Source organism: Chlamydotis macqueenii, chromosome 1, assembly GCF_036417535.1.
Source record: "Chlamydotis macqueenii isolate bChlMac1 chromosome 1, bChlMac1.mat, whole genome shotgun sequence".
NCBI classification, from domain to species: Eukaryota; Metazoa; Chordata; class Aves; order Otidiformes; family Otididae; genus Chlamydotis; species Chlamydotis macqueenii.
The window spans coordinates 29,440,116-29,464,782 of record NC_141556.1 but is presented as its reverse complement, the minus strand read 5'-3'; the positions used below and the strand labels follow the sequence as shown (position 1 = coordinate 29,464,782).

Below are 24,667 nucleotides of genomic sequence, written 5' to 3'. Positions count from 1 at the left end.
GGCCGGGCCGGGCCGTTCCTTTGTCCGGCCCCCACGGCCTGCCCGCGCTTTCTCCCCGCCCTTCACGGCCTCAGATGCCCCCGCGCAGCGCCGCCAGCCCCGCTTCCACCCTCCAAAGCGCCTCTGCGCTCCGCTGCCCGCCCCGCCCCGCCGGCAGCGCGGTATTTTTAGGCGCCCTGAGGAGGCCCCGCTGGCCAGGAGCGCCAGGGTGGGGGTGCGGCTAGCCCATCGCTCGCCCCTGCGGCCACCCCCCAGCACGATGCGGGCTCCGGCGGCCGCTGCCAGCCCCCGCCGGCGGCCCGAGGCCGCTGCCCGGCGCCGGCGGGGCGGGTCAGGCCGGGCGACGCCACCTCACCGCCCGCCTCCCCCCGCCCGTGGGCCGAGGGCCAGGCCCGCCACTCCCGGCGTGCACCGCGGCGTGGCGCGCGAAGCGCCGATGACGTTCCAGCCCCACCCACCCTCCCACTCGTTAGCGGCGCGACTGCGTCACAGACTCACGCGCCTGAGTCACCCGCTCGCCGTCGCAGCGCCCAGCCATTGGTCGCGGCAGCGGCGCGGCGCGTGGCCCCGCCCCCCGCAGCCCGCCGGGCTATAAAAGCGGCGCCGGCGCCCGCTCCGCGCCTTTAGCCCCAGGTGTCTGAGAGGAGAAAGATGCATCGACTCCGCTCACGGGCCTCCACGGGGATTTCTGCCTTCGCCGCCGGTTCGTCCTCCGCCAGCTTTCGCCAATCACCTCCGCTGCCCCGGCCCGGGAAATCGGCCTTGCAGAGGCGTTGGAGTAAAAAGCGATCCTGCTCTTCTATCGGCTGATTGTCACTGATTCCCGGGCGGGGGGGAGCGGAGAGACCGAGACCCGGAGAGGAGCCGCGGGAGCCGAACCGATCCGAGCGCCGCTGCGACCATGCCCAAGCCTAAGAAGCGGGGGAGCAACCACCAGCGAGGAGCTGGTGAGCGCGGAGCCGGTAAGCGCGGGCGCGGGCCCGGAGCGGGCGGCCTTGCGGGGCGCGGGGTTCGCCTGGCGTCTCCCGTGGCCACCCGAGCCGCCGAGGGGGGGGTCTTCACCGGCGGGAGGGGCCGCGGCCGAGCGGGCCGCCCTGACCGGCTGCGTCCCGGCTCTCTGCAGGGCTGGTGGGAGAGCAGCAGGGCGGGCGGGCAGGCACGGCCGCGGAGCGCCCCACTAGGCGGACAGAGCCGGAGCTGGAGCCGGGCACGGGCCGAACGGCGCCGCCGGGCTGACAGGAGCCGGCCGCGAAACCGCCACCTCACGCCGCTTGCGCGCATGCGCCCAGCGGCGGCCGTGCCTGGCGCCGCCGGCGGCGAGCGGCGCCCGGGGAACAGCGGCGGCCCCGCCCGGCGCCCGCCGCGGGCCTCCTGACCGCCGCGCTGGCGGCTGCCGCCCGGCCGGCCCCCAGGCAGCGTGGGGCGGTCAGGAGGCCCGCGGCGGGGCCAGAGGCAGCGTTAAGGGCGCTGAGGCGCGTCCCTGGCACGCACGGCCTTCGGCGCCCACGCTGCCGCGCCGCCGCCGGCGTGAGCCCTTCCGGGGCGGTGGGGACGGCTGCTGCTGTCACTCCGGTGCCTCTGGTGGCCGGTGTGGCTGTGTGTCAGCAGATTGTGCCCCGAAAGGCTGTAGGATCTTTAAAAAAATAAAGCTGCCTTGGCCTAAAAGAGGCTGTTCTAAAATAAACAATTTTCATGCAGGTCCAGAGTGTGTGTGGCTAGGGTGCTGATGCCAGGGGCAGAGAGAAATTTCCCTTCAGGCTACCAGAGCTGTGAACAGAGTCTATTTCCCTAGTATCAAATGTTTAGGAAGTGAGCAATTCACTGGGCCTTTCTGCAGCTGATTTTATTTTAGCTTCTGAAGGGCTGCAGTCATTCTTGCCACTTCTCCTGTTGGACTTCTCTGCTTGACATCACTAGAAGCAAGAACGTGGCTGTGCCAGATCTCTGAGCTTCCAGGTTTCTTGCTCTGTGAACATTGGCTAATGTTTGTCTGTTATCATCAGTGATACACGTAGATGATTTACAGCTAAGAGCTGCAAAACCTCTAAAGTGTGAATTTACCTTTCTTGGAAAGTACTCAGACTGTGATCAGCTCAGGGTTGATTCTGCCTAGATAGAAACAAGTTTGGGGGATCTTGGTAGTCAGAAAGCCTGCCTGAAGGTGGTGAGCACTGTGCACTGCCTTCTTAAGTCATTCGGAATCAATAGTACCACAAAAATAGGTGGAAGAGACGGACATTTGGGAGCTGTTGGAGGAAAAAAAAATGAAACTATTATTTTGTTAATCAACTTTAGTAGACACAAATTAAGGGCTAGGATAGGACAGGATAGAAATAACAGTATTATCAGGTCAAACTTCTCCAACTCTTCATGCTGTATCAATAAGATACAGGTATGAAAAGTTGTAGAGTTGAGCACTGGTGAAAAGAATACTACTATTTTCAAAAAGTCTGAAGTTACTGAACAGAGGCCTTCTTGATCCCAGGAGGGAAAACTTTTTTTCCCCTGTGGAAGCATTGATGTTCTGGCTTGTATTTGTAGTTCAGTATTAAAATAGGGTTGGACATTGCTGATGTTGCACATACTATGCTTAATCCTGTTAATCCTGCATTGAACTGGGCAATGTATGTTTGCCTAAATGTATAACTTCTCCTAGCTTGAAGTCTCTCAAAATTGAAAAGTAAAGATTGTATGGCAGTTTTTTTAGGTAGCTTGTCCTAACAGTTTAATTAATTCAGAGCTGTTTTTAAAGCATAGTCACAGGAAGTTGCATCAACTTGAAGTTAATTGTAGAAAGATCCTAAAGCTAGAGTTAGGAATTCTGCCAATACTTTGAAAACTAGATGAGCTCTCTTCCCCCCATTCACAAATGATCTTTGAGAGCAGAGCCAACTAAGTCTTCAGAACAGGTGGGAGTAAAGGACCTAGCAGAGGAAGGATATGTACTTTCTGTGTCTGGGTCAGGGCGAGTGAATCTGCTGGGAGGGTTAAATTCTACTTCTGGTGTTCAGATCTTCCTTTCCCATATGAAAAATGACCAGGCTATTGTATTTGTCTTTCCTTAAGGTGGTCAGCCCAGAAATGTGCAGCCTTTTAGTGATGAAGATGCTTCAATTGAAACTATGAGCCACTGCAGTGGCTTCAGTGATCCTGCTAGCTTCACTGAGGATGGTATGTTCTTTCATTTATATCTAGTTATCTTTTTAAAACCATAAAACGTGAGTTGACTTAAGAGTTTAAGTACTAGACTGTAAGTAGGAGTAGAAAAATAATGACATTCTGCTAAACACTATATGTTTGTTAATCTAGTGGCTCTTGTTTTGTTTGGTAAGAATATACTCCAGGTTTCATGAGCCTCTGATGGAACTATTAGGCTTCTTTCTATTAGAATTATACAAAGCTAACTTGTGGAGACAATAAGAGTTTTAAGGTGCATTATAAGACATTGATTTTCATAACATAGCTGAGGCGGTAAGAACCGCAGCAGAGTTTGAGATGGAAAGAGTCACATTTGTCTGTTTTGAACTAGATTTGTGCTTTGTTTCCTCTACCATCTCTGTAACCTGGGCTGCTCTAAAGTCATTTTGTCAGGAGGAGGGGACCTGAAAGCCTTCTACAGGGGGATAAGGCAGGGAGCCTTCCCTATGAATACTTGCTACTCTTAACTGAGCTGCTGTTGCAGATAGGACAGGCTGCTTAGACAGTACTCACTGCATCAGCAGTGAACACCGGGCTGTGCTCCAGGGGTAGATGCAGTGGACTGGATGAAAATATGTTGCTGACAGGACTGGCTGATGGGCACCAGTTGTAGCAACTGCCTATAAGATCTGATTAGCTCCCTCATTCATTCTTGGCACATATAAGAAGCACGTATAGAAACAGCACAGATGTATCGGTAGATTAATTTTTACAAAAGTATTTTAAGGGGCAGTTTGATGTAGTAAGCTTAACACCATTCCTTTGCTGTAATACTGAACAATTTTGTAGCTGTTGGCTATGTTAAACTGCTTTCTTATTAGTATTTAAAAGCATTAAGTATTGGATACTACTGTGTTTGCTAATAAAGTGTCTGTCAGTAGGACTAAGTTATTTCCTCTGGATTAGGGCCTGAAGTTGATGAAGAAGCCACTCAAGAAGACTTAGAATACAAATTGAAGGGATTTATTGATCTTACATTGGACAAGAGGTATAGTATGCATCGAAGAAATGCATTCATACATTGTTTACTGGCTTCCTCTGATATAATAAGGGAAATAGGCATCAAACTTTTTTATGTGCTTACTGAAATTACATTTATTTTATGCTGGGCCGACTTTTCTGGATATAAAAAGGCCTTTTCCCCTCCACCAGGTTTTTGGATAAGTGAGAATCAGATTTTCCTTTCCTAATAGCTTGGAGTACAGTGACTTTATTTCTAGCCTGGTGTGCTGTTGTTAACTATATCTCCAACCTCAGTTTCTCTGTCCTTGAGGAAGGAGGCAATTCATAGCATTTCATACTTTATGGTACTTCTGTGAGTTACTCATCTGTTGAGCACAGACAAGTATAAACTACCATAAAAACCAAGACTGAGCTTTAACTAGTGTGTGCTGATTTCAGGAGGTGTTCCTTCTCTCTTCTAACAGCGCAAAGACAAGACAAGCGGCTCTTGAAAGTCTGAAAAGTGCTTTTTCTTCTAAAATCCTATATGAATTTATCATGGAAAGGAGAATGACACTAACTGATAGCATTGAACGCTGCATAAAGAAAGGTAATTAACCTGCTTGCTATGAGAAAGCAGCAATTGCTATGAAGTAGCTCATTGCTTAAAAGGAATTAAGACTATGAGGCTTCTCTAGTGCTTCACAGAGTGCTTAAAAATTTAGTTATGTTAACAACATTTCTTTTTTGAATTTAGACATAATTTTAACTGATCTAGAAAATTAACTGAAATTATCTTTTGTCTGTTGGTTTCTGGATTTCCACTTGCAAGTTTTCAGACTATTATATTTAAAGGAAGAAGTGATGCAGAAGGTGTTACTCATCATAGTATATTAATCTCTAGGTAAGAGTGATGAACAGTGTGCAGCTGCTGGACTGGCATGTCTTCTGTGTGTGCAGATGGGGTCAGGAATTGAAAGTGAAGAGATTTTTAAGACCCTTGGTCCAGTTCTGAAGAAGATTGTCTGTGATGGAACAGCCAGTATCCAAGCCAGACAGGCTGTAAGTATAAAGTGTTTGTTTGCCAGCCAGGGACAGAGGGCAGATTTTGACCAGCTCGCTGTTGTGTAATCCAGAACTAAAGGTTACTATACTACTGTAAACTCATAATGTTGACGTATGCTCTGAATGAGGCATAGCAATTTCACTGGCTTAAAAAGTTCCACCTGAAGGTTGAACGTCATTCTCTTCTTCAAGCTGGGAACTTCCTTAAAGAGCTGTTACATCTAGTACTTTGTCAACTGTCTTAACTCACTGTGTTAGTCAGTAAGTTACTGCAGTTCTGAGGGCTGATGTCAAATTCCTACAGAAAAAAAAATTAAAGTTTTGACACAAACTGATACGTCCCTGCTGTATTAATTTTACCTTCTTTAACAGCAGAGGAATGCTACTTATGCAAATATGTATGATAGTTACATATAGCAGATCTAGAACTACATACCTGATACATTCATACTACCAAAAGTATTTTAAGTTTTTCACCCAGTCATCTCACCTACACATCAGCAGTATACTTGAAATATTAACTGAAGACAGTCCAAAGCTCTTGCCAAGATTTGATTTTTTTTTTTAAACTTCAGAGTTTTAACTAATATCCTCCAACTTGCCATTATCATTACATAGCTGGCTACTTCTATTGTACTCAAGCTGTGTACAATAGATACTGTCAGCTGGAAGAGGAGGTAGTATTAGTTCAACAGCAGTTGTTTCTACAAGCAAATAAAAGCTATTAAAGCTTGTCCTGTTTAAGGTAGTTTTGAGTCCTGTGTGGTTAGTGCAAACATCACTTACAAACATTTTTTTTTTCTTACTCTTTGTAAGAGGAGATGGAGTAGAGTATAGAGGATAGGGGAGAGATGTGTAGGACCTTGCAAGAAAAGTAGGACCGCCCAGAAAAGCTTTTCAAGTCCAGTGGGTTTGTGCCATTTAATTGTAATGGTGGTCAGAGAGTGGGAAATATTGCCCACAGCTGTGAATAAATATAATATGTCCATTACTGTTTGTCAGCATAATTTCTGCTAGTGAATCCTGGTGGGATTTAAAATAATTGGGTGAAAGGAGTGCTACATGTAGGTTTTTGGAAGGGCTTTGTAACCTATATTAAACAATACAGCATGAAAATTGAAGGCTTGGGAGTAGCATATGTTGTAAAATCATCCTGAGAGTAGAGGGGAACTGAGAGCTCATTGTTACAAAGTAGCTGAATTAAACAGTGTTGAAGACTTCTACTCTGGTAAGGTCTTAATTTCAGGTTTCCATGACTGCAGATGTTAAATTTCAGAAGTCAAAGTTTGAAGGTTTTGTCAACAGTAACATTAATGTCAAATACTGACACTGTTTTTCTTTTTGTTTAGTGTGCAACCTGCTTAGGGATTTGCTGTTTCATTGTCACTGATGATATTACGGTGAGGATAATTAATACTCCTTTTTAAAAATAAATTGACAATATGAAAATGTGTGAATCTTAAGCCACTTTCATGATATTTTTTCCCCTGTTCAGGAACTGTATTCAACTATGGAATGCCTGGAAAATGTCTTCACAAAGGCCTATCAGCGGGATAGAGACACTAATGGTGTATCGAGTACCCATAATACTGTGCTTCACATCAGTGCTCTCTTAGCGTGGACACTACTGTTGACCATTTGTCCAATGAATGAAGTGAAGAAGAAAATTGAAATGTGAGTATCTTCCTTGGAAAACAAAATTTGTAATCACTTTTTATATGCAATGAAGCAGTGTCAAGACCATTTACATCTTAATGAAATGTGACTTGCTCCTTAGGCACTTGCATAAGCTTCCAAGTCTGCTGTCTTGCGATGATCTCAACATGAGAATAGCTGCTGGAGAAACACTAGCCCTTCTGTTTGAACTGGCACGCGAAACGGATGCTGTAAGTAGATGTCAGCAGCTACATTTTCCTGCATTGGGATGATGACAGGAAAAATTATTTAATAACCTGTATTGCATAACACCCTGGATCTCAAGAAGTGGCAGATGATACGCTGTGTTATGTTCTTTGTAGTGAGTCTGCCCCAATCTAAGCGAGTATGGGATTTGAGTTGGATGACGTGCAAGTTTCTCGGGGTTACCTCATACACAGTGAATCTTGTCTTTACGTTCTTCAATATACCTTACTAGTTTCTGAACTGTTTTCTTGACAGCACTGAGGGAAGCAGTCTTCACTTAGCCATGGCATAGTTTGTGAGAGCAGCCTGAGCTTGATCAAGGCTGCTGTGCTTTGCTAGAACACTGTCCAAAGTGAAAGGATAACTCTGGTTGAGTCAGGATACAGGACACATTAAGACGGCATAATATGAAACAATTTGCCAAGACTTCTGTATAATTGCAAAAAGTAGAAAGAAGAAGCGAATGAGACCAGAACTTGATCCTTTATTTCATCAAACTGACTGCCAGTAACTAAAATCTTAAAATGCATTAAGAAATGAGACTATATTCACTAAAAACCTCTTCTGTTCTGTTGAGGAAATACCCCTTTAATCATTACAAATTATTCTCTTTGGATCCTTAACAGTCAGTGCAGGTAAAAATGCTTACTGTGTTTTGCATTTGACCTTCCATTCAAAAAGCGTGCAGTAAACTCTGTCTAGTCAGTTGACGTGACAAAACGTTCAGATAAGCTACTTGTTTTTACGTAAGTGGCTAACTAATCCAAGTAAACTAGCACTGAATCAGTAAATGGAGGGGAGAAGATACTGTTAAACAATTATGCTTTAAAGCTTACTTAGAGTGGCTCCTCTGTTCAGCATTTTCTTTAAAAGAACTGCTTTCTAATTTTCTACCCTGTGCAAGACTTAGCACTAAATATTCCTTCCTGTCAGTCTAATAGTGTCTCACGATCCATCTCCAGCAGCATGAATTCTGTGCTAATAACCTGAAAGTACCCTAAGCTTGTCAACAGCAGCAGCAGCCAGGTTCAGCGGATCAGTTAGGCAATGAGTCCCTTGGAATTATGGAGCAGAACAGATTGACAGGTATATATGCACACTGAAGGAGGTGTACTGTTTCATATGGCTCTGACTACCAGAACAGAGTTTGATAGTGTCCTGTGTGCTAAACTGGATGCTGTGACTTCATTCTTACTGGTTTAAATGGTGCAAATGGAACTACAGGAAGTTAGTGCCATCTGTGTCTCTTTAAATAACAAAGTACAGGTTTGTAGAGGTCTACCTGCCCTAATCTGGAGTCATCCGTTTTCTTGTTTGCAGGGAAAGATATTAAGGCTAGAAACTGATTTATTTAATTTTTTTTTCTTCCCACTAGGATTTCTTTTATGAAGATATGGAACTTCTAACAGAGAAACTAAGAGCTCTGGCTACAGATGGAAACAAGCACCGAGCCAAGGTAGACAAAAGAAAGCAGCGATCTGTCTTCAGAGATGTTCTACGAGCTGTTGAGGTGATTCTTTTGTCATACTTTGAATGTCTGGATTATAACTACGTATTGTACAATTTAAAGAAAATTGTTTTAGTATTAAATAGAATTACTATTTCAGTGAAAGCAACAGGAAAAAAATTTAAATGATATTTCAACTTACACAAAATGTTAACTGCCTTTTTTTTTAGGAATGTAGAACAAAGAAAGTCAAACTTTCTTTATTTTATTTCAAGCTTGACTTGCATATTGAACAGTACTTTTTTTTTTTTCTTTAAAAAAGGCTAAGCATCGCACTGTAAATACTAAATTCTTTTTTATTTTATACCATGAGCAAATTTTTTTCATACAAAACTTTGTAGGATATCTGAATCTTACACCTCTCAAAATAGATTTTTTTACTTGTCAGTTAATTACTTTTTACATTGCTGTATGGGTAAGACCAGCTAAATATGAGTTGACAGTAGTCAGAAGAGTTAAATGTCTTGAAAGGAGAAGACTTTGAAGTGATTTGAAGTCACCTTTGAGGTTCTGCCTGTGGAAGAATCTGGGTCACTTACTAGCACTTGTTATATTTCTTTGTCACAAATTTAGCTTGCTGCACTTGAAAGATGGAGACTAAATGTTGCTTACAAACTTACTGAAAGGTGACTCCTGCATTCAGACCTGTTTTTCTGGAGATAAGTCCAATTATTAAAGTCATTTTAAAGATGAAAGTTGTGTTCTTTTTTAAAATGCTTTCTGACTTGAAGATTTAACTTCAGGTGCATGTCAGTTTATGAACAAATACAGTGTTCAGTATATGCATATTATATTATTTGGAAAGTTTTGGTGTGCCAAATTCATTAATGAAAATGAAGTTCATTGAGATATATACAATTGCTAATACAAAAGAGAAAGACTATTTAATTTAAAATTATATGTTGTTTCCTTTCATTTTGAATAGGAGCGTGACTTTCCTACAGAGATGGTTAAGTTTGGACCTGAGCGCATGTATATTGACTGCTGGGTTAAAAAACAAACTTACGATACCTTCAAGGAGATTCTGGGATCGGGGATGCAATATCATTTGCAGGTGAGCTGCTGTTTGATAACACACTCAGATTGTTGTTCCCTGTCTGCCGCCTTTGTAGTAATTCAATCTGCATTACAAAATCATGAGTAGAAGTTAGTGAAATTATGAGCTTTGCATTAGAAGTGTTAAAAGACAGCACTTACAAAGTGAACTGCAGTGAGCTAGAATTATCTGTGTGAGCTGCCTCTTGAGTTGTCTGCTGGGTTAGCTATTAGAAGATTTCTCCAGGAAGTAAGAGATTTAAACTGAATATCTTCTTAGCTAGCTTCAGGGTTTTTTCTGAATCCTTATGCTCTCTTTCAGCAGAGCAGCGTAGTCATCTGGCTGCTATAAAGCTGCATGCCTCCACCCTTCCTCTTCAAGCCTGTAAAAAGGAATGCAAGGTTTTAGTTAAAAATAATGAACACGACTTGCAGCCCAGTGATGATGGTATTCCAGATGGGAAGGGATAAATCCTTATCTCTGTTCTAGGGACTGCTTGTTCACTAGTCATCCGTTTAGATACAGAGCAGAAGCAGGAACTCTAGCTTAGGAGTGTACACTCCTGAATTGCTATGATAATCGCGAGGTTAAAATCTTCAGTCCAGTGTCAGTTGCATTTCTGTGTGACTGAGAAAGCCCAGGCATGTAGCAGCTTTTTCAAATACTACTTTTACAGCCAGATATTTTAAAATTGTTGTGTTATGAAACCATAAGGATCTGTGTCCAGCTGTCTGATCTTGTGTAGAGGATGTTGCAGAACAGTGGCTAATTTGCTGAGACAAAAATAGGGGGTGGGGGCAGGGAACACCCGTCTCTGTCTTCTCAAGAGGGCAGTTTTAGTTCTTAGCTGTATTGTGATTAAAGAAGTGTTCCCTGGCTGAATTGCACAAGATACTAAGCTTTATGTCAAATTGCTGCCGTTTCTTACTGGAATATGTGGTAGTAGTCATCTTTAGAAATCAGAGAAGAAACTGATCATTTGATGTGTTTCTTATTTAGTCAAATGACTTTCTTCGGAATGTGTTTGAGCTTGGTCCACCAGTAATGCTAGATGCTGCAACTCTGAAAACAATGAAGATATCCCGTTTTGAAAGGGTAAGTTATTGCACCTTAATGTATTTTCTTTACTTCATACACTAATACAGTTCTCCTGAATTACATGGTATTCTAAACACGCACTTTAGAAGCTGTCATCTTTAAACTTGTCACTTTACTTATAACAGTGCCCCACGTTGTCCTGAATGAAACCAAACCTTGCTAGTATGCATCTTTGAGCTCATATTTTAGATTTTTTCCACTGGGCACATGGCTGCTGCTGCTTTTCTCCCAACAGGTTCTGAAGGTTGATTTGGTTGCTGATTCACACTCCATATATGTGAAACTTGGACTCTTATGAGACCCCTGAGTTATTGGGTAGGGATATACAGAAAACTGGAAACTGAGTCTTTATAAAGACAGTATCCCAAACTCCCCAGTGTGTAACAGACCCTAGGAGGATGGCTTTGTTCTGTTGGTTGTGAATGTTCTCATCCTATCTACGAACAATCTGTGATCTGGGTGCTGTAAAATTTAATCTGGGTGGCAAACTTAATCTAAATTTGTCTGTACAATGTTCAAGACTGACCGGCTTCCAGAAGTGCTCCCAGCTCAACCTTTCTTATGCACTCCAAGTTTCCTTTAAATGTATGTGTATTGAAATGAATCAGCCTTTGGTGCAAAGATATTATACCATAAATTTCAGAAGGCCTACCAATTTACTTAAAAGATTAATAAAAAGGTATTTTCAACTGTTAACAATAAAAAAATCTCTAAAGGACATAAGCCTTTTGAACATCTGTGATTAATTTCTCCTTTTATTTTTTAGCACTTGTACAACTCTGCAGCATTCAAGGCTCGGACAAAGGCTAGAAGTAAATGTCGTGATAAAAGAGCAGACGTGGGGGAATTTTTCTAGATCTCCTTTTCCACGGAGTTCAATTTTAAGTATTTCATAATTAAAATAGATTTGTAACCTTTAAATGAATTTTTAGATTTCTGTAGTCAGTTTGCACTTGTACACAGGGATGTTGTATAAAATCTGTAAATATAATGCATGTTGTTGCTTAGTTGCATATACACTGTACATAGGTTGATGTAAGATTGGGTGCAGGGATACATTGTAACACTTGCGTTAGCTGCAATTGCTCCAGAGGTGAATTTATTGTAACTGCACTGGTAAATGGGGTGGATGACCATAGTCAAATGCTGTGTGTCAGATTGGATTCCTTGCTTTATATAAAGGTCAATTAAAATAATTCATTCACCAAGTGTTTTGGTAAGAATGTGCTAATATGAAAAGTTAAACTTGTTCATGTGAAGTTTTTAGTAACTTTTTAAACCTTCAGTGGCAGGTAGACAAATTTCTACACAGTATGACTTCATCCTGAAGGAGACTATGAAGTTCAATTACCTTCACTTACAGTGAAGTAGTGAATGACAAATACTTGCCTCAGTGTAAAATAAAAACAAGATTTTCATGTTCTGAAATGGGATGTTTAATTTTTGGAATAAAGATCTTTCTCACCACTTGCCTTCTGTGTGAAAGTGATTACTACATGAATGAAAAGCTGGGATGCCAGCAAAATCTAAGGTTGAAACAGGTTTGTTTATTTGTCTGTTCAGACATGTGGCTGGGTTAGACTCAGTGCTGTAGTAGTAGATGCTACATAAAACTACCTTGCTGTGTTTGGAAGGTAATACCTTGCTTACATATGGTCTGCACAACAGCCTACTGTGGGTTTGTCATCATTTCTGTAAAGGGTCAGATGTTTTCTAGTTCTGGTACTGCAAAACACCTTGTGCCTTATCTTGCAGGAGCCATTCCAGCTGCCCTGTTTTCATCATGTTGAAAACAACTCCCCTGCCCTCAGTTTCTGGCTCTAGAGGACTGAAATGTGGCAGTAACTGAGAACTGTTTTTCTTGGGGATGATCTGGAGTTTATGTAATAAAGATACTAGAAACCTACAAAGCTGGAGCTTCTGAACCAAAAGATCTATAAATAAAAGCGCTTGCTAGAACAAACATTCTTAAAGCTGTAGGTCAAGTTATCAGTAGAGGAAGTAAACCTTATACCCAAAAAAATCCCCACACCACACCCTGTAAACTACTGCTTGCTCTGATAAGGGACAGTGTGGTGGGTGGTGGTTGTTTTTTTTGTGTTTTTTTTTTTTTTTTTTTAAGTTTCAGATTACAGCAGAACCTATTCCAGAAAAATCCATACGTGCTACCTTCCAACTTAAATTTTTTTCCTCAAATAATTTATTGGGTAGGAACTTGTTGGGCTTACAAGAGTGTTTACTTAGCCTTTAATAAGGCCTTCAACTGAAATCTGTCCTATTATTGACATGTGTTGTCAGTATTTGTCACACACATGGAGAAGAATCTTCTGAACCTTGAACTAGGTGAAGTTGTCTACCTGTGTTTGCGCACCCTAAGATGTTGCCGCTTCTGACTTGTTTTGCCACTGTTCCTGCAAGCCTGATGGTGTCTTCCTTAGCTTCTGGGTGGTTGCCTTTGGCATGCTTTGCTAGTGTAAAATAGCACTTTTGATAGCTTCCTGTCCTGAACAGTGTTCTGCAAAATTGCTTTCTACAGCACCTTCTGGCAGGTGGCCAAGCATGAGGTTGCCCTTTCCACCATAACACTGTGGCTCCCAACCACAGAGACCAGGACGGCTTCCGAGGCTGTTTTGTGGGGAGATAGGCTGTTTTGCTGCCCTGCAGAAATCTGATGGGTTTGTAGACCTTTTCAAGCTTAGAACTGGAGAAGCCAGGGTCCTTGTCTTACAGTTAGGATGGCATCAGAAACCTTTCAGGGATGGAGGTGAGATTTTTTTCTGGCTTGTACATACTTGTTTGGGGGGAGGACTTCTAGGAGACCCCTGCAGAAAGGGAGCAAGCTTGTTATGTCTGCATTACTGGCCCAGCTATTCACACCAGACTGGGCAGTGGCAGAGCTTGTCAGCTTGGGGTGAGAACTAAGAGTCAGATTTATCCTCTCTGTTCTTTCCTGAAAGAAAAATATATTTATTGTCAGTTTAAAGGGGTTCAAAAGTTTAGACCTATAGAATGGCTTCAGAAAGGATTTGTTGTTTGGAGCCATGGTCCCTTTGTGTAAGCGTCAGCTGCCTGTCATTACTGTGTGCTGTAACATTACGTTCTGCAACGTCGGCAACAAAAACTAGTGATGGAGAGAACTGCCTGCAAAGCAGCAATTACCAGTACTCACAAACAGTTCATCAGAATTTATTTTTTAAACAACTAAGGATGCCAGACAAATCAGTCCATCCCGTAATATTGTCTCACTTGAATTTCTAAGGTGTGTGGGAGAAGGAAGAAAATATAATTTTTTCTAGTCTATCCCTTTAAACCACTCAGACTGCAATACTCTAGATATGACTCTTCTGCATAGCAAACCGGTTACTCATAGCTACAGTGTTGTATACATGACTTCTGCATAGCAAATGAGTTTTAAAAAGGAATCATAAACCAAAAGGTTAGTGAAATATTGATCACCAGCAACGAACCTCATTCCCCACAACAGGATATTATCATAATGATTCCAATAGAATAAAAAAAAAAAATCTGTGTATGTGCTGATTTCTTTTTAAGCAGATCAATATTGTGAAGTCAGTGCACTTAGCCAAGATGAACTCCAAATATAGATTGAAAGGGACAGTCCGTTTCATAGCCGCCTTCATGGGTCTTGCAGGAGTTGACAGGTTCCTATGGGTCTAAAACTAGAGAGAGGAGTTTTCTCCGGGTGATTTTCTCTGGCTGATTTCTTCCATGCTGGCACATTAGCTGAATGCGGTTATGTTGTAAGTAACATTTCATTCTCCTGGATTTTGTTTCCTTTTAGACTTGGTTGTTTTCCTGTTTTCTGTGAAGAATTCTCAGTGTGTTCTCACACTACATTCTAACTTGACCACAACAACTTAGGGAGAAATTTAAAAGTTGCATGGGGAAAAAAGTCTTTAAGCAAGGTTGAAGTACAAGACAGAGTGACTCCAAAAATCCCACTGTATAGATTAGTTTCTTGGGAAAATAATCAATACTTCTGACCAGTGACACCAATGTTTGTATCCTCTTCTCCTTTATTTGGCATGTCAATGGGATCAAACAAATGTTATACAGACTTTGTTGAATTAGTAGTGGTTATCTTCACTGTGGTTACAGGCAGAGTGAGGAAATCAGTTTTAAATAATTAAGAATGAATGCAGAAACATATAATCCATAATATTAATGAATCAAAGGTACTCACATTTATTACAGTTCAAGTTATTAAGAAGAGTCTTCCCTGAAGTTGCAGGGAGGTACTGATCAAAATACCCAAGAGAAACAACTACTCTTCGTAAGCTAAAAATAACCAACAGCCTCTGTGCACGAGGTGGTAGCTTTTAGCAGGCCGTAATGATTGCAGTTGGCTACCGACGTGCTTGTGGGGAGATAGCAGAGCCAGCGCTGGCGGGGACGTGGCTCGCAGACCGTGCCGCCTGGCACCACGCGACGTTCTAGGGGAAGGGCAGTGGATGCAGCGTGAGATTACTGTGGAACCCCTAACAATCATGCCCTAGGTAAGGGTAGCCACTACTACCCCAGCTTTTCTACTTTATCTTTGCATTTTGTAGCAACAATTCTGAACAGAGGAACAAATAAGCTGTAGTCTTTTCTTACACTGTATTACACAGAAGTACAAAGGTACACACGTAGCCAGTCAATCCCCACTACCAGGAGAAGGAGCCCCATTGTCAGGAGTGATTGAAGCACTTAGTCTTCAGGCTTACTGAGGCTCAGCGAATGTTAACTTGGCTGTGAGCCCAGATCTGGGCAAATTATGACAATCTTCTGCATCTGGTTTGATGAGGGAAAGAATGAGTCTTTCTGTAAACACTCAGGTCTGTATTCCTCAGACTTCAAATTTTTAATTTAAGTAAGTGTGAGGTTAGGAATCTGACCACACTGTGTTCTCTAAGGCTTGGAGAGAGAGAGAGGGAGAGGCATGTCAAGAGGGCAATTCAACCTCTCTAGGATTCAGAAATCCTCAGGTGCTTAACACTCTCTATCAACACATTTACATCCCATGAAGTGCTGAGTTACTTTTGGCAGGCAAAACTGAACTTGAATGGATAAGATGTATTTGACTCCGAGTCTAAACTAACCTCTGTGAGCTCTCCCCGTACATTCACTAGCAAGGGAAAGGTACTTTTACACTGCAATTGTAAGGTCCAAAAGACCTATCTTAGAATAACAGGAATATTACCTGGCTTGATGTCCAAGTGGAGACCAGTGACGAGTGGCATTTCTCAGGGGTTGGTATTGGGACCAGCCCTGTTTAACATCTTCATCGATGACATGGACAGTGGGATAGAGTGCACCCTCAGCAAGTTCACCAAGGACACCAAGCTGTCTGGTGTGGCTGACACACTGGAGGGAAGGGATGTCATCTAGAGGGATCTTGACAGGCTAGAGAGGTGGGCAATGCAGACCTCATGAAGTTCAACCAGGCCAAGTGTAAGGTCCTGCATGTGGGTCAGGGCAATCCCAAGCACAAATACAGACTGGTTGGAGAATGAATTGAGAGGAGCCCTGAGGAGAAGGACTTGGGAGTGTTGGTTGATGAGAAGCTCTATGAGCTGGCAATGCGTGCTTGCATCCCAGAAAGCCAACCACATCCTGGGCTGCATCAAAAGAAGTGTGGCCAGCAGATCCAGGGAGGTGATTCTGCCCCTCTGATCTGCTCTGCTCTCGTGAGACCCCACCTGGAGTACTGTGTCCAGCTCTGGAGCCCCTAACATAAGGATGAGAACCTGCTGAAGTGAGTCCAGAGGAGGGCCACGAAGATGATCAGAGGGCTGGAGCACCTCTCCTATGAGGACAGACTGAAAGAGTTGGGGCTGTTCAGCCCGGAGAAAAGAAGGCTCCGGAGAGACCTTATAAAGATCTTCCAGTACCTAAAGGGGACCTACAGGAAAGATGGGGCGAAACTCTTTAGCGGGGCCTGTTGTGATAGGACGAGAGGTAATGGATTTAAAATAGAGGGAGGTAGATTCAGACTTGATATAAGGAAGACATTTGTTACACTGAGGGGGGGATTGGACTAGACCTTTAAACGTCCCTTCCAACCCTAAATATTCTATGATTCTATTCTATGTGCACAAAGACAAAGCAAAAATGAAATTTTATACTCATCAAAGATCTCCATGAATAAACAAGTATTGTGTACTGCATTAGTCTTGTCTTCAAGACCTAGTAAGTGCACTAGTCCTTCTAAACATTTGATTTTAAGAGCTATTAAGGCTGTTCAGCATTTCCTTAGATCAGGACACCAACTATCAACTTTTCCTTCTTGTATTCATGTTTTAATTTACCTTTTTTATTATTATTTATTTTAGATACAATGGAAAGGCCTTCTTTGGAAATTAACCTGCCTGATACCCAGGAAGAAGGAAAACTTTATGTAGTTGACTCCTTAAACAACCTAAACAAACTAAATATTTGTCCAGATAGATCCCAACCTGTGCTAGGTACGTATGATAAAGAATGCTTTGTGGTTTTCTATACATAAAATAGGCCACCAAAAAGAGTTACATGTGACATGTGAAGAGACTGACCACATTGTGTCGCACTGATGTCAACAGCCCAATAGGCTGATGTGTATATGTCAAACTCTGTACTGAAAAGTATAAGAAAAATATTGAAAATGGCATGCTTTAGACAGATTAGATTAATGGTTTAGCTGCTCCTGCTGAGTATTTAAGTTATTAAGTTCTTGAAAATCCTTGCATTTGGCTAGGGATCCACTGTCAAGCCTGAACTTATCTTCCATTTCCATAGGGATCCATGAGATGATCCCTTCCAGGATAATTTCTCTAGTAATTCTCAATATACACCTACTACGTAAATAGTATCGTAACTCTTCACAAACACTGAAATTCACATGTAGCAACAGGAACACCAGAGAATTTCTGTTCATTCTTTTAAGACACATCTCCTAAGGACTCAAACAAGTTATCTGAAATATCCCATGAGATTTTTAAGCATTTTAATTCACAGACTCTCTTTACTTACAGTTTCAGATATGGGCTCTCACACATCTACTGGTTTTATACAGCTTTTATCTTTGATTTCCTCATGGCAACAAGAATATTTTCACCCAGTGATAGCTACAATATACTTGAGTTCTTTGCAACCTGAAAACATCTTAAAACCCAGAGTTCTTCAGTATCATCTCACATGGCAATAGTTGAATCTGCTTTTATACTTAGTATAACGGCAAATTTGACTGAAGAAAAGCTACAGAACAACAGCTGTGTTTAAATGAGTTTCTAACAGCCACAACTTAATCATGTTCCTAGCTATTTGACTTAAATGCCTTTCCATTACTTCTGTTTCTGGGTCCTCTAATGCAACTAACTAGAGGGGTGCCGATTTCTAGATTTAACACAAAGGTGTTGTTAAACATAAGCTACTTAATTTTCATGTGTGTATTATCTTGATATTGTCACTTCCACAATTATAAAATGAGGCAGTGGGGTAAATTGGTTTTTATGTCAAAGATACTCTTTGCAGTGTGGCTGTCCTGCTTTCTTTTGTAATTTTTCTTGGACAATGTTATTTACTTTCCAGTAAAATATACAGGGTTCTGTGAAATCATACAGAGTTCTGTGGAATAATCACATGCATGCTCCTCCCTACATTTCAACAGTAAACAAAGGCAGCCTAATATGTATTTTATGCATCATTTTGTAAAGTGCTTTGGCTCCTTCTAGGATTATTCTTTTTAACAGACATATTTTTATTAAAAAAAAAAAAAAGACTTTGAGATTTTGTAGATATTTTATCCCAGTGGTTAAATTGATAAAACGAATTTTTAACAGACCTTAGCTGCCCTATTCAGTAGCATAAAATTCTTCTTCTCTTGACAGAAAATAAGTGAGATGTGTGGAGTATTTTTCAATTTCTGATAAATACTAAATTCTTGTGAATGATCTATTAAGAGCATAGCAGATGCCCAATTTGTTTTTTAAAAAAAATGATATTTCAAGAGCGTTGCAGTACATAGCATTCCTTTTGTTCAGTAGCTTAACATGACCTGGCATCATCAAACACACAGCAACCATGTTAAAAGTTATTTAAAACATATAGACCTTTAGATTGCTTTGGTAGCAGCCATGCAGCAATTTCTTTATGTTTTAGATGGCAAAATGGTCCCACTGTTTGCAGCTTGGCAAGAAATCTGTGTTCAGTGATTCCTCACAACACTCTCGTCTGGGACGTTCAGCCAGCTGAAATAGTAAGAAGCATTCATCAGGCAGAGCAAGCGCAGACCACTCTTGAGACCTCTATTGATAGCTTAGTATGCTGGAGAGACAGCAGTAGCAGGCCCTCCTCATCCTTATCACTCTGATTAGAAAGCAATATCGATCCAGGCACTTAGTATATGATGCATTCATTATGAATGCTAAGGCAATAAAAATAAAACCCCCAAACCCCAAATATTAAAAGGTTTCAGCTTACCCGCAGGCATGAGCGTGTTAAACGCAATAAGAAAAGCAGAGAAATTCCCAGAGATGATCTCCTAGCTCAGTGAATTGCTCAGCCCCAGGCTGGTTCATTATTAAAATGCTGCAATGGCATGTAGCCTTCCCCAGCTTTATCACTACTGGCTCAGTTGCAAAGACTGCAGAGATTTCTACCAGCTAAAACAACAATGCGATCTAGAAATATATTTTTTCACAGATGCACATGCTACTGTGCCTTTCAGAATGGGAAGACAGCAATTATAGGAAGAGAAATTACGGTAATTTGCATGTAATTTTAGTATGTATGGCACTGACACCAAAATGAAATTACATTAGCTCCCTGCTCCCCCTAAAACATAAAATAAACTCAAACTTAGTAAGTAGTTAAAGTAGTATGCAAACTTGGGATTAAAGAAATCTAGCTCAAGTATGAATATTTTTTAATATTCACATTAATTTTCTCATGGTGTTCACTTGACTTTACCTGTTGTCTTTAGGGCTTATTGCCATCTCTCATCTGATCATAACTGTTTCAGTGAGAGAAACAAGACTGTCCCTGTAAGCAATACATTATTTAAAAAGCAACAAACTGGCTTGCCACTCTGATTCAAGGGCAGCATAGCAACTACTTGTCCTTTTTTCCCTTTCATGTGCTTGAAGGACAACATACGTAGTCCATGTGAGAGTCTATTCCATTTTTAACAACTTGGGAGGATATGTATCTCATTTTTTTTTGGAATAAACCCAATAAAACCTAAAGGAGAAGAATAATATTAAAAACTTTTTTTTTAAGATAAAAAGTCAAGACCTACATTCATCCTATCCAATATAAGGAGCTTAACTGAGATGCTTCATTTGGGAAATTAATCATCCCAGAGACACTTCTATCATCAAACTGAAAAAGATGCAAATCTAAAGGATTAAGGTGTAGGATGAATCTGTACCTAGGTTTTCAATATGAGTTTTTCTCTCTTCTCTTTTGAAAAGGTTGAGTCTAGAAAGCCTTCTGATAAAAATTTCATTGCAACCTTTGTACATGTGAAACTGAACTGTAAAACTCTGAAAACAGGTCAACTTCAACAAAACTGTGTTTCAACAACAGAAATAATTTGTTTAACATGTTCCAACAGCTATAACAGATGTATTAGTTTTTATACTTCCAAATTCAAGCTGAGCTCATGAAGTTGGTTTCTTCCCTTCTCATGTGATATCACAGGAAATAAAATCTGTTGGCCACAATTATGACATATTCTGCATCATTTCACGGAGGCAGAACCATTTGTCATGTTTATCCTAACCAACCTTAACAAAGTTTATCACCAAATGCTTTGTTTTCTTGTAACAGATGAGGAAGAGAGCACTGGTGGTATGGGAGAAAACACCGCAGGGAGCAAAATAAGAAACCAGTGTTTGTTCTTCATCACCTTTATTCTTACTTTGATCGTCAGTTTGGTACTTGTTTCATTCGTAATATTCTTAATAAGTAAGTAAACCAAACAGTGGTTACTAAAAATGTAGGGCCAATTGGAAGAACTTTGCTGAAACGCGTCATGCTGCCTTATAACACTCTACTGCTGTATTTGCATGGTCCAAGGCTTTGCCTGGTTACGGGTGGTGAGTCTTGGTCCTGGCTGTAAAAGCGCAGGCCTCTGCTCTCTGAGCTAAAAGGCACAATTTTGTTCTTAGTGCAAAGGTTTTGTGAGCTTCAACAGCTGTCAAGAATTCAGCTCAGCACGGTTATACCGTGTTGCTAAAAATGCTGACTGGAAATCAAATTAAATTTTAAAGATGATTTTATGGCAGTGAGATACTTTGACAACGTGCCTTCCATTCCTTTCCCGATAAAACTCAGTATTGGTGTCATTACACTGAAACTGAAATTACACCCAGGCTGACACTTAAATCAAGCTACCTGAAGAAAAACCTTAAGGTTGCCAGCCAAGTTCTGATTTGAAATTGGTTCGGAATTAAGAAAATCTCAAACAAAATAAACAAAAAATCAGATATATCAAAATGGGCACATAGCATCATGTCCGTAGTCATAATTATTGTTTTGCTTGGGCTAGACTGGTTGGGCTGGCTTAGCTAAGCTCATGGCTACAGGTGACCTCGGTTTACGGAGCCCTTCCTGTCTTGGGGTTTTCTGTACTAACAGTGTTGCACAAAGTAGGAGGTGCGTTATTTTAACTTACAAGTCCATTTGAACTGACTGGAATCCACGTGAAATCAAAATTTCTTTTAGCCTGTAGTAGGGAATTTGCTGGAGCAAAGCAAAAATCCTCATTTTCCTTTTTGAACAGGAAATCCTAACCCTTGAGAGAACTTGCTCACCAGCACTCAAAGGACAGAATATCAGAAGCACACAAAGGAAAATTTAAGTTGCATGACTGTAAACCCCTAATTAAAGTATCTCATACTTGAATTCCAGATGTATTTAATGGGGAGCTGCTAAAAGTAGAGCCCTGGTATAGAAAAATGCAAGTAATATGCCCCTGTAGTGGAAAAATGGTAAAGTAGGAGTTTGCTTGGGCTCAGGTTGGTACAGGCCTGTGTTTTTTGAAATCTATTTCCAGTAGTCTTTATCTCAGATTATGTTTGTAATCCATTCACATAGACTAATTTGGCACTGGCACTGTTAGAATTAAGCTTTAAAACCCGTGGGCAAATTTTGTTAACTTCAGAAGGCCAAAATAAAACTAGCTCCAGAAGTGTACATGATGGATACTGCATATTGGTGTTCCACAGGAACTCGGCCTCTAAATGCCAATATTTGCAAGAATTTTCCTTTAATCTAAATGCTTTAGGAAATTGAGTGATTCGGCTGTAGTGTGCTGTGTGTTTTAGTAATTCTACTTTTAGAAAAATACAGGCACATACCGGCCAGAAATAGCATCTTGGAGTCCTCAAATAAGACATTTTCCTATGGACACTAACAGAATGGATACACTCCTGAAGGCTACAAAATTTGTCTGAGTCATATTTGATTTTACTGCATTGCACTAAACTGAATAAAATAGGAAAAAAGCAATTAAAGAATGTATTGAGCAGGAAACTCTGTCAGAAGTCTAACTTCTTATCATTAGGTACTGCAGTTGTTTTAGTGTTTAATATTTTTACACATTATAATTCATTACAAACTCCCACAGAAATGCAAGAGAGAGCAGTGATGCTCTTGACTTAAATGTTGCCAATTTAATGCGGTACATTTTCCTTTTCAAGTTCAAACTAGAAACAAGATGGACCAAATATCAAGCAGACTAATATCTGAAAAGAAGAACATAGAAGAGCTTAAGAAAATGAACAATATGATATTAAAGCATCTAAATCAATCAGGAATTAAGGAAAAGGGGAGACCTCTCTTCACACAGTCTCCCGATCTTCATGATTACCTCTTCACTCAAGCTGAACTGAAAGTCCCTGGAGAGTAGATCTTCTTTGGAGTGCAATTCAGTGTATTCATGTACTCAGACATTTTCACATATGGCACACAGGTTACTTAAACATTCTGATATGGTCACAGCAGCATTGGAAAAGCCATCTGAATTTAAAAATATTAGAAAATAATATTTTATCCTGGTTTATGTGAATACAGATTTTGAAAACTAAGCCCATATGATTTACAATAAACAACGGATTGTCAACAATTTTGGGCAAGATTCTCTGTGTATCGTAAAGCAGGGTTAAGGGCTTAGTTTTAATTTAAATGTAAGAGAATGATCACAGAAAACAGTGATTTCTATTCACAGGATTCTAGCATTATCTTGTTCACTTAGTCATTCTCCTGTTTCCTTGAAACAAGTATTGTGTTTGCTTCAATATTATTTGTATTTAAGGATAATTTCATATTTCATAACTTACAAATAAATCCAGTTCTGCCACAGAGTTTTGTGGTTTGCCTTTCTGTGCATCTAAATAGATTGACTTACTACTCCTTTTGGGAAAAAAATCAAACTTGAATAAACCCAAACCCTTTCATAACATGCCATACTCAGCCCAAACTGACTGAAAGTGAGTGTCATATTGTCTAACATGGGAAATGAGTTTAGAGAGTTGAGTCTGGTAACACCTATCTTGCAGCAATGCTAGAATGCTGTACTCAGTGTTTGCTCAGTTTACGGAGGAAGGCCAAATGTTTGTGGGGAAAATACTACATGTTCTTGTACTCTTCCCTATAGTTGCTGTTGGCCCCTATCAGGGACGGACCACAGGGCCAGGTAGAAATCTCATCCGAGCCTTTTTAGTTTTGAAATGGAGCAGCACCTCAGCGGGTGAAAGCAGGACCCGTTGCTTTCTCACTTTGACTTTACATATTTGTGGAGACTGACACCCAAAGGTGCATGCGATCACATAAGGGACTGGTCATTTTTGTATTCAGATCCTTCTACTGATAGGTACATTAAGAAGTCATCTCCATTACCGGTAAACAAATTGATTGCTCCCATCACAACAGTGCAACAGCAGCCGACACTATGGAGTATGTCCAACATCTTCTCTTTTACTTCAAGATCTCTTCTTTTTCAACTAATGCTTTCTTATCTCTTCTGGACAATTTTACAAAAAAGTCATCAAAGTTGACAATTTGTATTGCAGTCTCCTTTTCCAGAATGAACAGCAGTCCTTTCTGTGATTGTCTACAACGGAGTGAAGAACTAGGTCCCAGAATCTTTATTGATATTGGATTTGCCCACCAATTCTATTCCTGCTATTGATGCTTTATACCTATGTTTTACATCACCTGCTTTCTATTTCTGGATTTTTGTTTTCCTGATGTATTACTCTCCAGTCATTCGCACAAAAACTGTGAGGTTTGGTCTTAAGAGTTTATTACTCCTGGTGTTAATTCCCAGCTGGAGTTGTAAATATCTCCTCTGGACATCACATGTAGTTGTTACAAAGATTACTTTAATATAGTTAATAGAGAATTATAAAAGTAAGTGTAGAATAAGTTGTAAGGAAAGAAACCCTAAAAGCCCAACCCAAATATCTTTCTGTAAATGCTGTTAAACAATGAAAGAAAAAGTATCATTAAGACTAAAAACATGACAATCGCAGTGTTGTTTCTCTGTTCTTCTCTGAGCTGTCAGCTGCTCTTTAATGACAGTATTATGCTCTCATCTCTCCCACTCACCTTGTAGCTGCCGTAACTGCTTTCAGGCTCCTGTCTCGCACGGGCACACATCTGTACTTGTTAGCCAGGGAGAAACAACTCCAGCATTTGGCACTCGGTGCATGTCAAGCACATGGATTTACCACATCTCTCATTGTACTTGCAGGTATCAGAGCAGTCTCTGGTCAACTAGAAACTGACACAATAATCAATAGATTTTTTTTTTTTCTGGCAGAAGACTGTAAACAAAATCTGTCCTATGGCAACAGTCCCCAAAGAAATGAAAGCTTCCTTACCTCTCTGATCTTGTCCTCAATTACTCTTAATCTTGTTATTCAACCAGTACT

At 41.0% G+C, this 24,667-nt stretch overlaps 2 protein-coding genes across 7 annotated transcripts; both read left to right on the top strand.

The window, feature by feature from the left end:
- The first annotated feature begins 623 nt into the window (after window positions 1-623).
- On the top strand, window positions 624-12,220 carry IFRD1 (interferon related developmental regulator 1). 3 transcript variants are annotated; one of them, XM_086747684.1, is made up of 12 exons: window positions 624-962; window positions 3,067-3,171; window positions 4,105-4,186; window positions 4,626-4,750; window positions 5,045-5,202; window positions 6,555-6,605; window positions 6,701-6,879; window positions 6,983-7,091; window positions 8,483-8,617; window positions 9,540-9,668; window positions 10,650-10,745; window positions 11,515-12,220. In XM_086747684.1, exons 1-12 carry the CDS (start codon window positions 902-904, stop codon window positions 11,602-11,604), a joined length of 1,320 nt encoding a protein of 439 aa, XP_086603810.1. In that variant the 5' UTR covers window positions 624-901; the 3' UTR covers window positions 11,605-12,220. The 3 variants fall into 3 exon arrangements, with proteins under 3 accessions (XP_086603810.1, XP_086603817.1, XP_086603825.1); XM_086747699.1 differs by lacking the exon at window positions 624-962 and adding an exon at window positions 1,524-1,956; XM_086747691.1 differs by lacking the exon at window positions 6,555-6,605.
- A 1,088-nt stretch (window positions 12,221-13,308) lies between these two features.
- Window positions 13,309-23,095, top strand: LSMEM1 (leucine rich single-pass membrane protein 1). Of its 4 annotated transcripts, none has more exons than XM_086747706.1 (5): window positions 13,309-13,512; window positions 14,401-14,509; window positions 17,084-17,215; window positions 20,559-20,696; window positions 22,433-23,095. In XM_086747706.1, the coding sequence occupies exons 2-5, from the start codon at window positions 14,497-14,499 to the stop codon at window positions 22,639-22,641; spliced, it is 492 nt and encodes a 163-aa protein (XP_086603832.1). In that variant the 5' UTR covers window positions 13,309-13,512; window positions 14,401-14,496; the 3' UTR covers window positions 22,642-23,095. The 4 variants fall into 4 exon arrangements, with proteins under 4 accessions (XP_086603832.1, XP_010115178.2, XP_086603847.1 ...); XM_086747721.1 differs by lacking the exon at window positions 13,309-13,512 and adding an exon at window positions 15,093-15,265 and having other exon boundaries at window positions 14,389-14,509; XM_086747715.1 differs by lacking the exon at window positions 13,309-13,512 and adding an exon at window positions 15,065-15,265 and having other exon boundaries at window positions 14,389-14,509.
- Window positions 23,096-24,667: the final 1,572 nt, after the last annotated feature.

Coding starts and splice junctions, on each gene's coding strand:
- IFRD1 (XM_086747684.1), top strand. CDS start 902: ATGCCCAAGCCTAAGAAGCGGGGGAGCAACCACCAGCGAGGAGCTGGT. Junction 963..3,066: donor AGCTGGTGAGCGCGGAGCCG/GTAAGCGCGGGC, acceptor TCTTTCCTTAAG/GTGGTCAGCCCAGAAATGTG. Junction 9,669..10,649: donor GGATGCAATATCATTTGCAG/GTGAGCTGCTGT, acceptor TTTCTTATTTAG/TCAAATGACTTTCTTCGGAA.
- LSMEM1 (XM_086747706.1), top strand. Junction 17,216..20,558: donor TAGATCCCAACCTGTGCTAG/GTACGTATGATA, acceptor TTCTTGTAACAG/ATGAGGAAGAGAGCACTGGT. Junction 20,697..22,432: donor ATTCGTAATATTCTTAATAA/GTAAGTAAACCA, acceptor TTCCTTTTCAAG/TTCAAACTAGAAACAAGATG.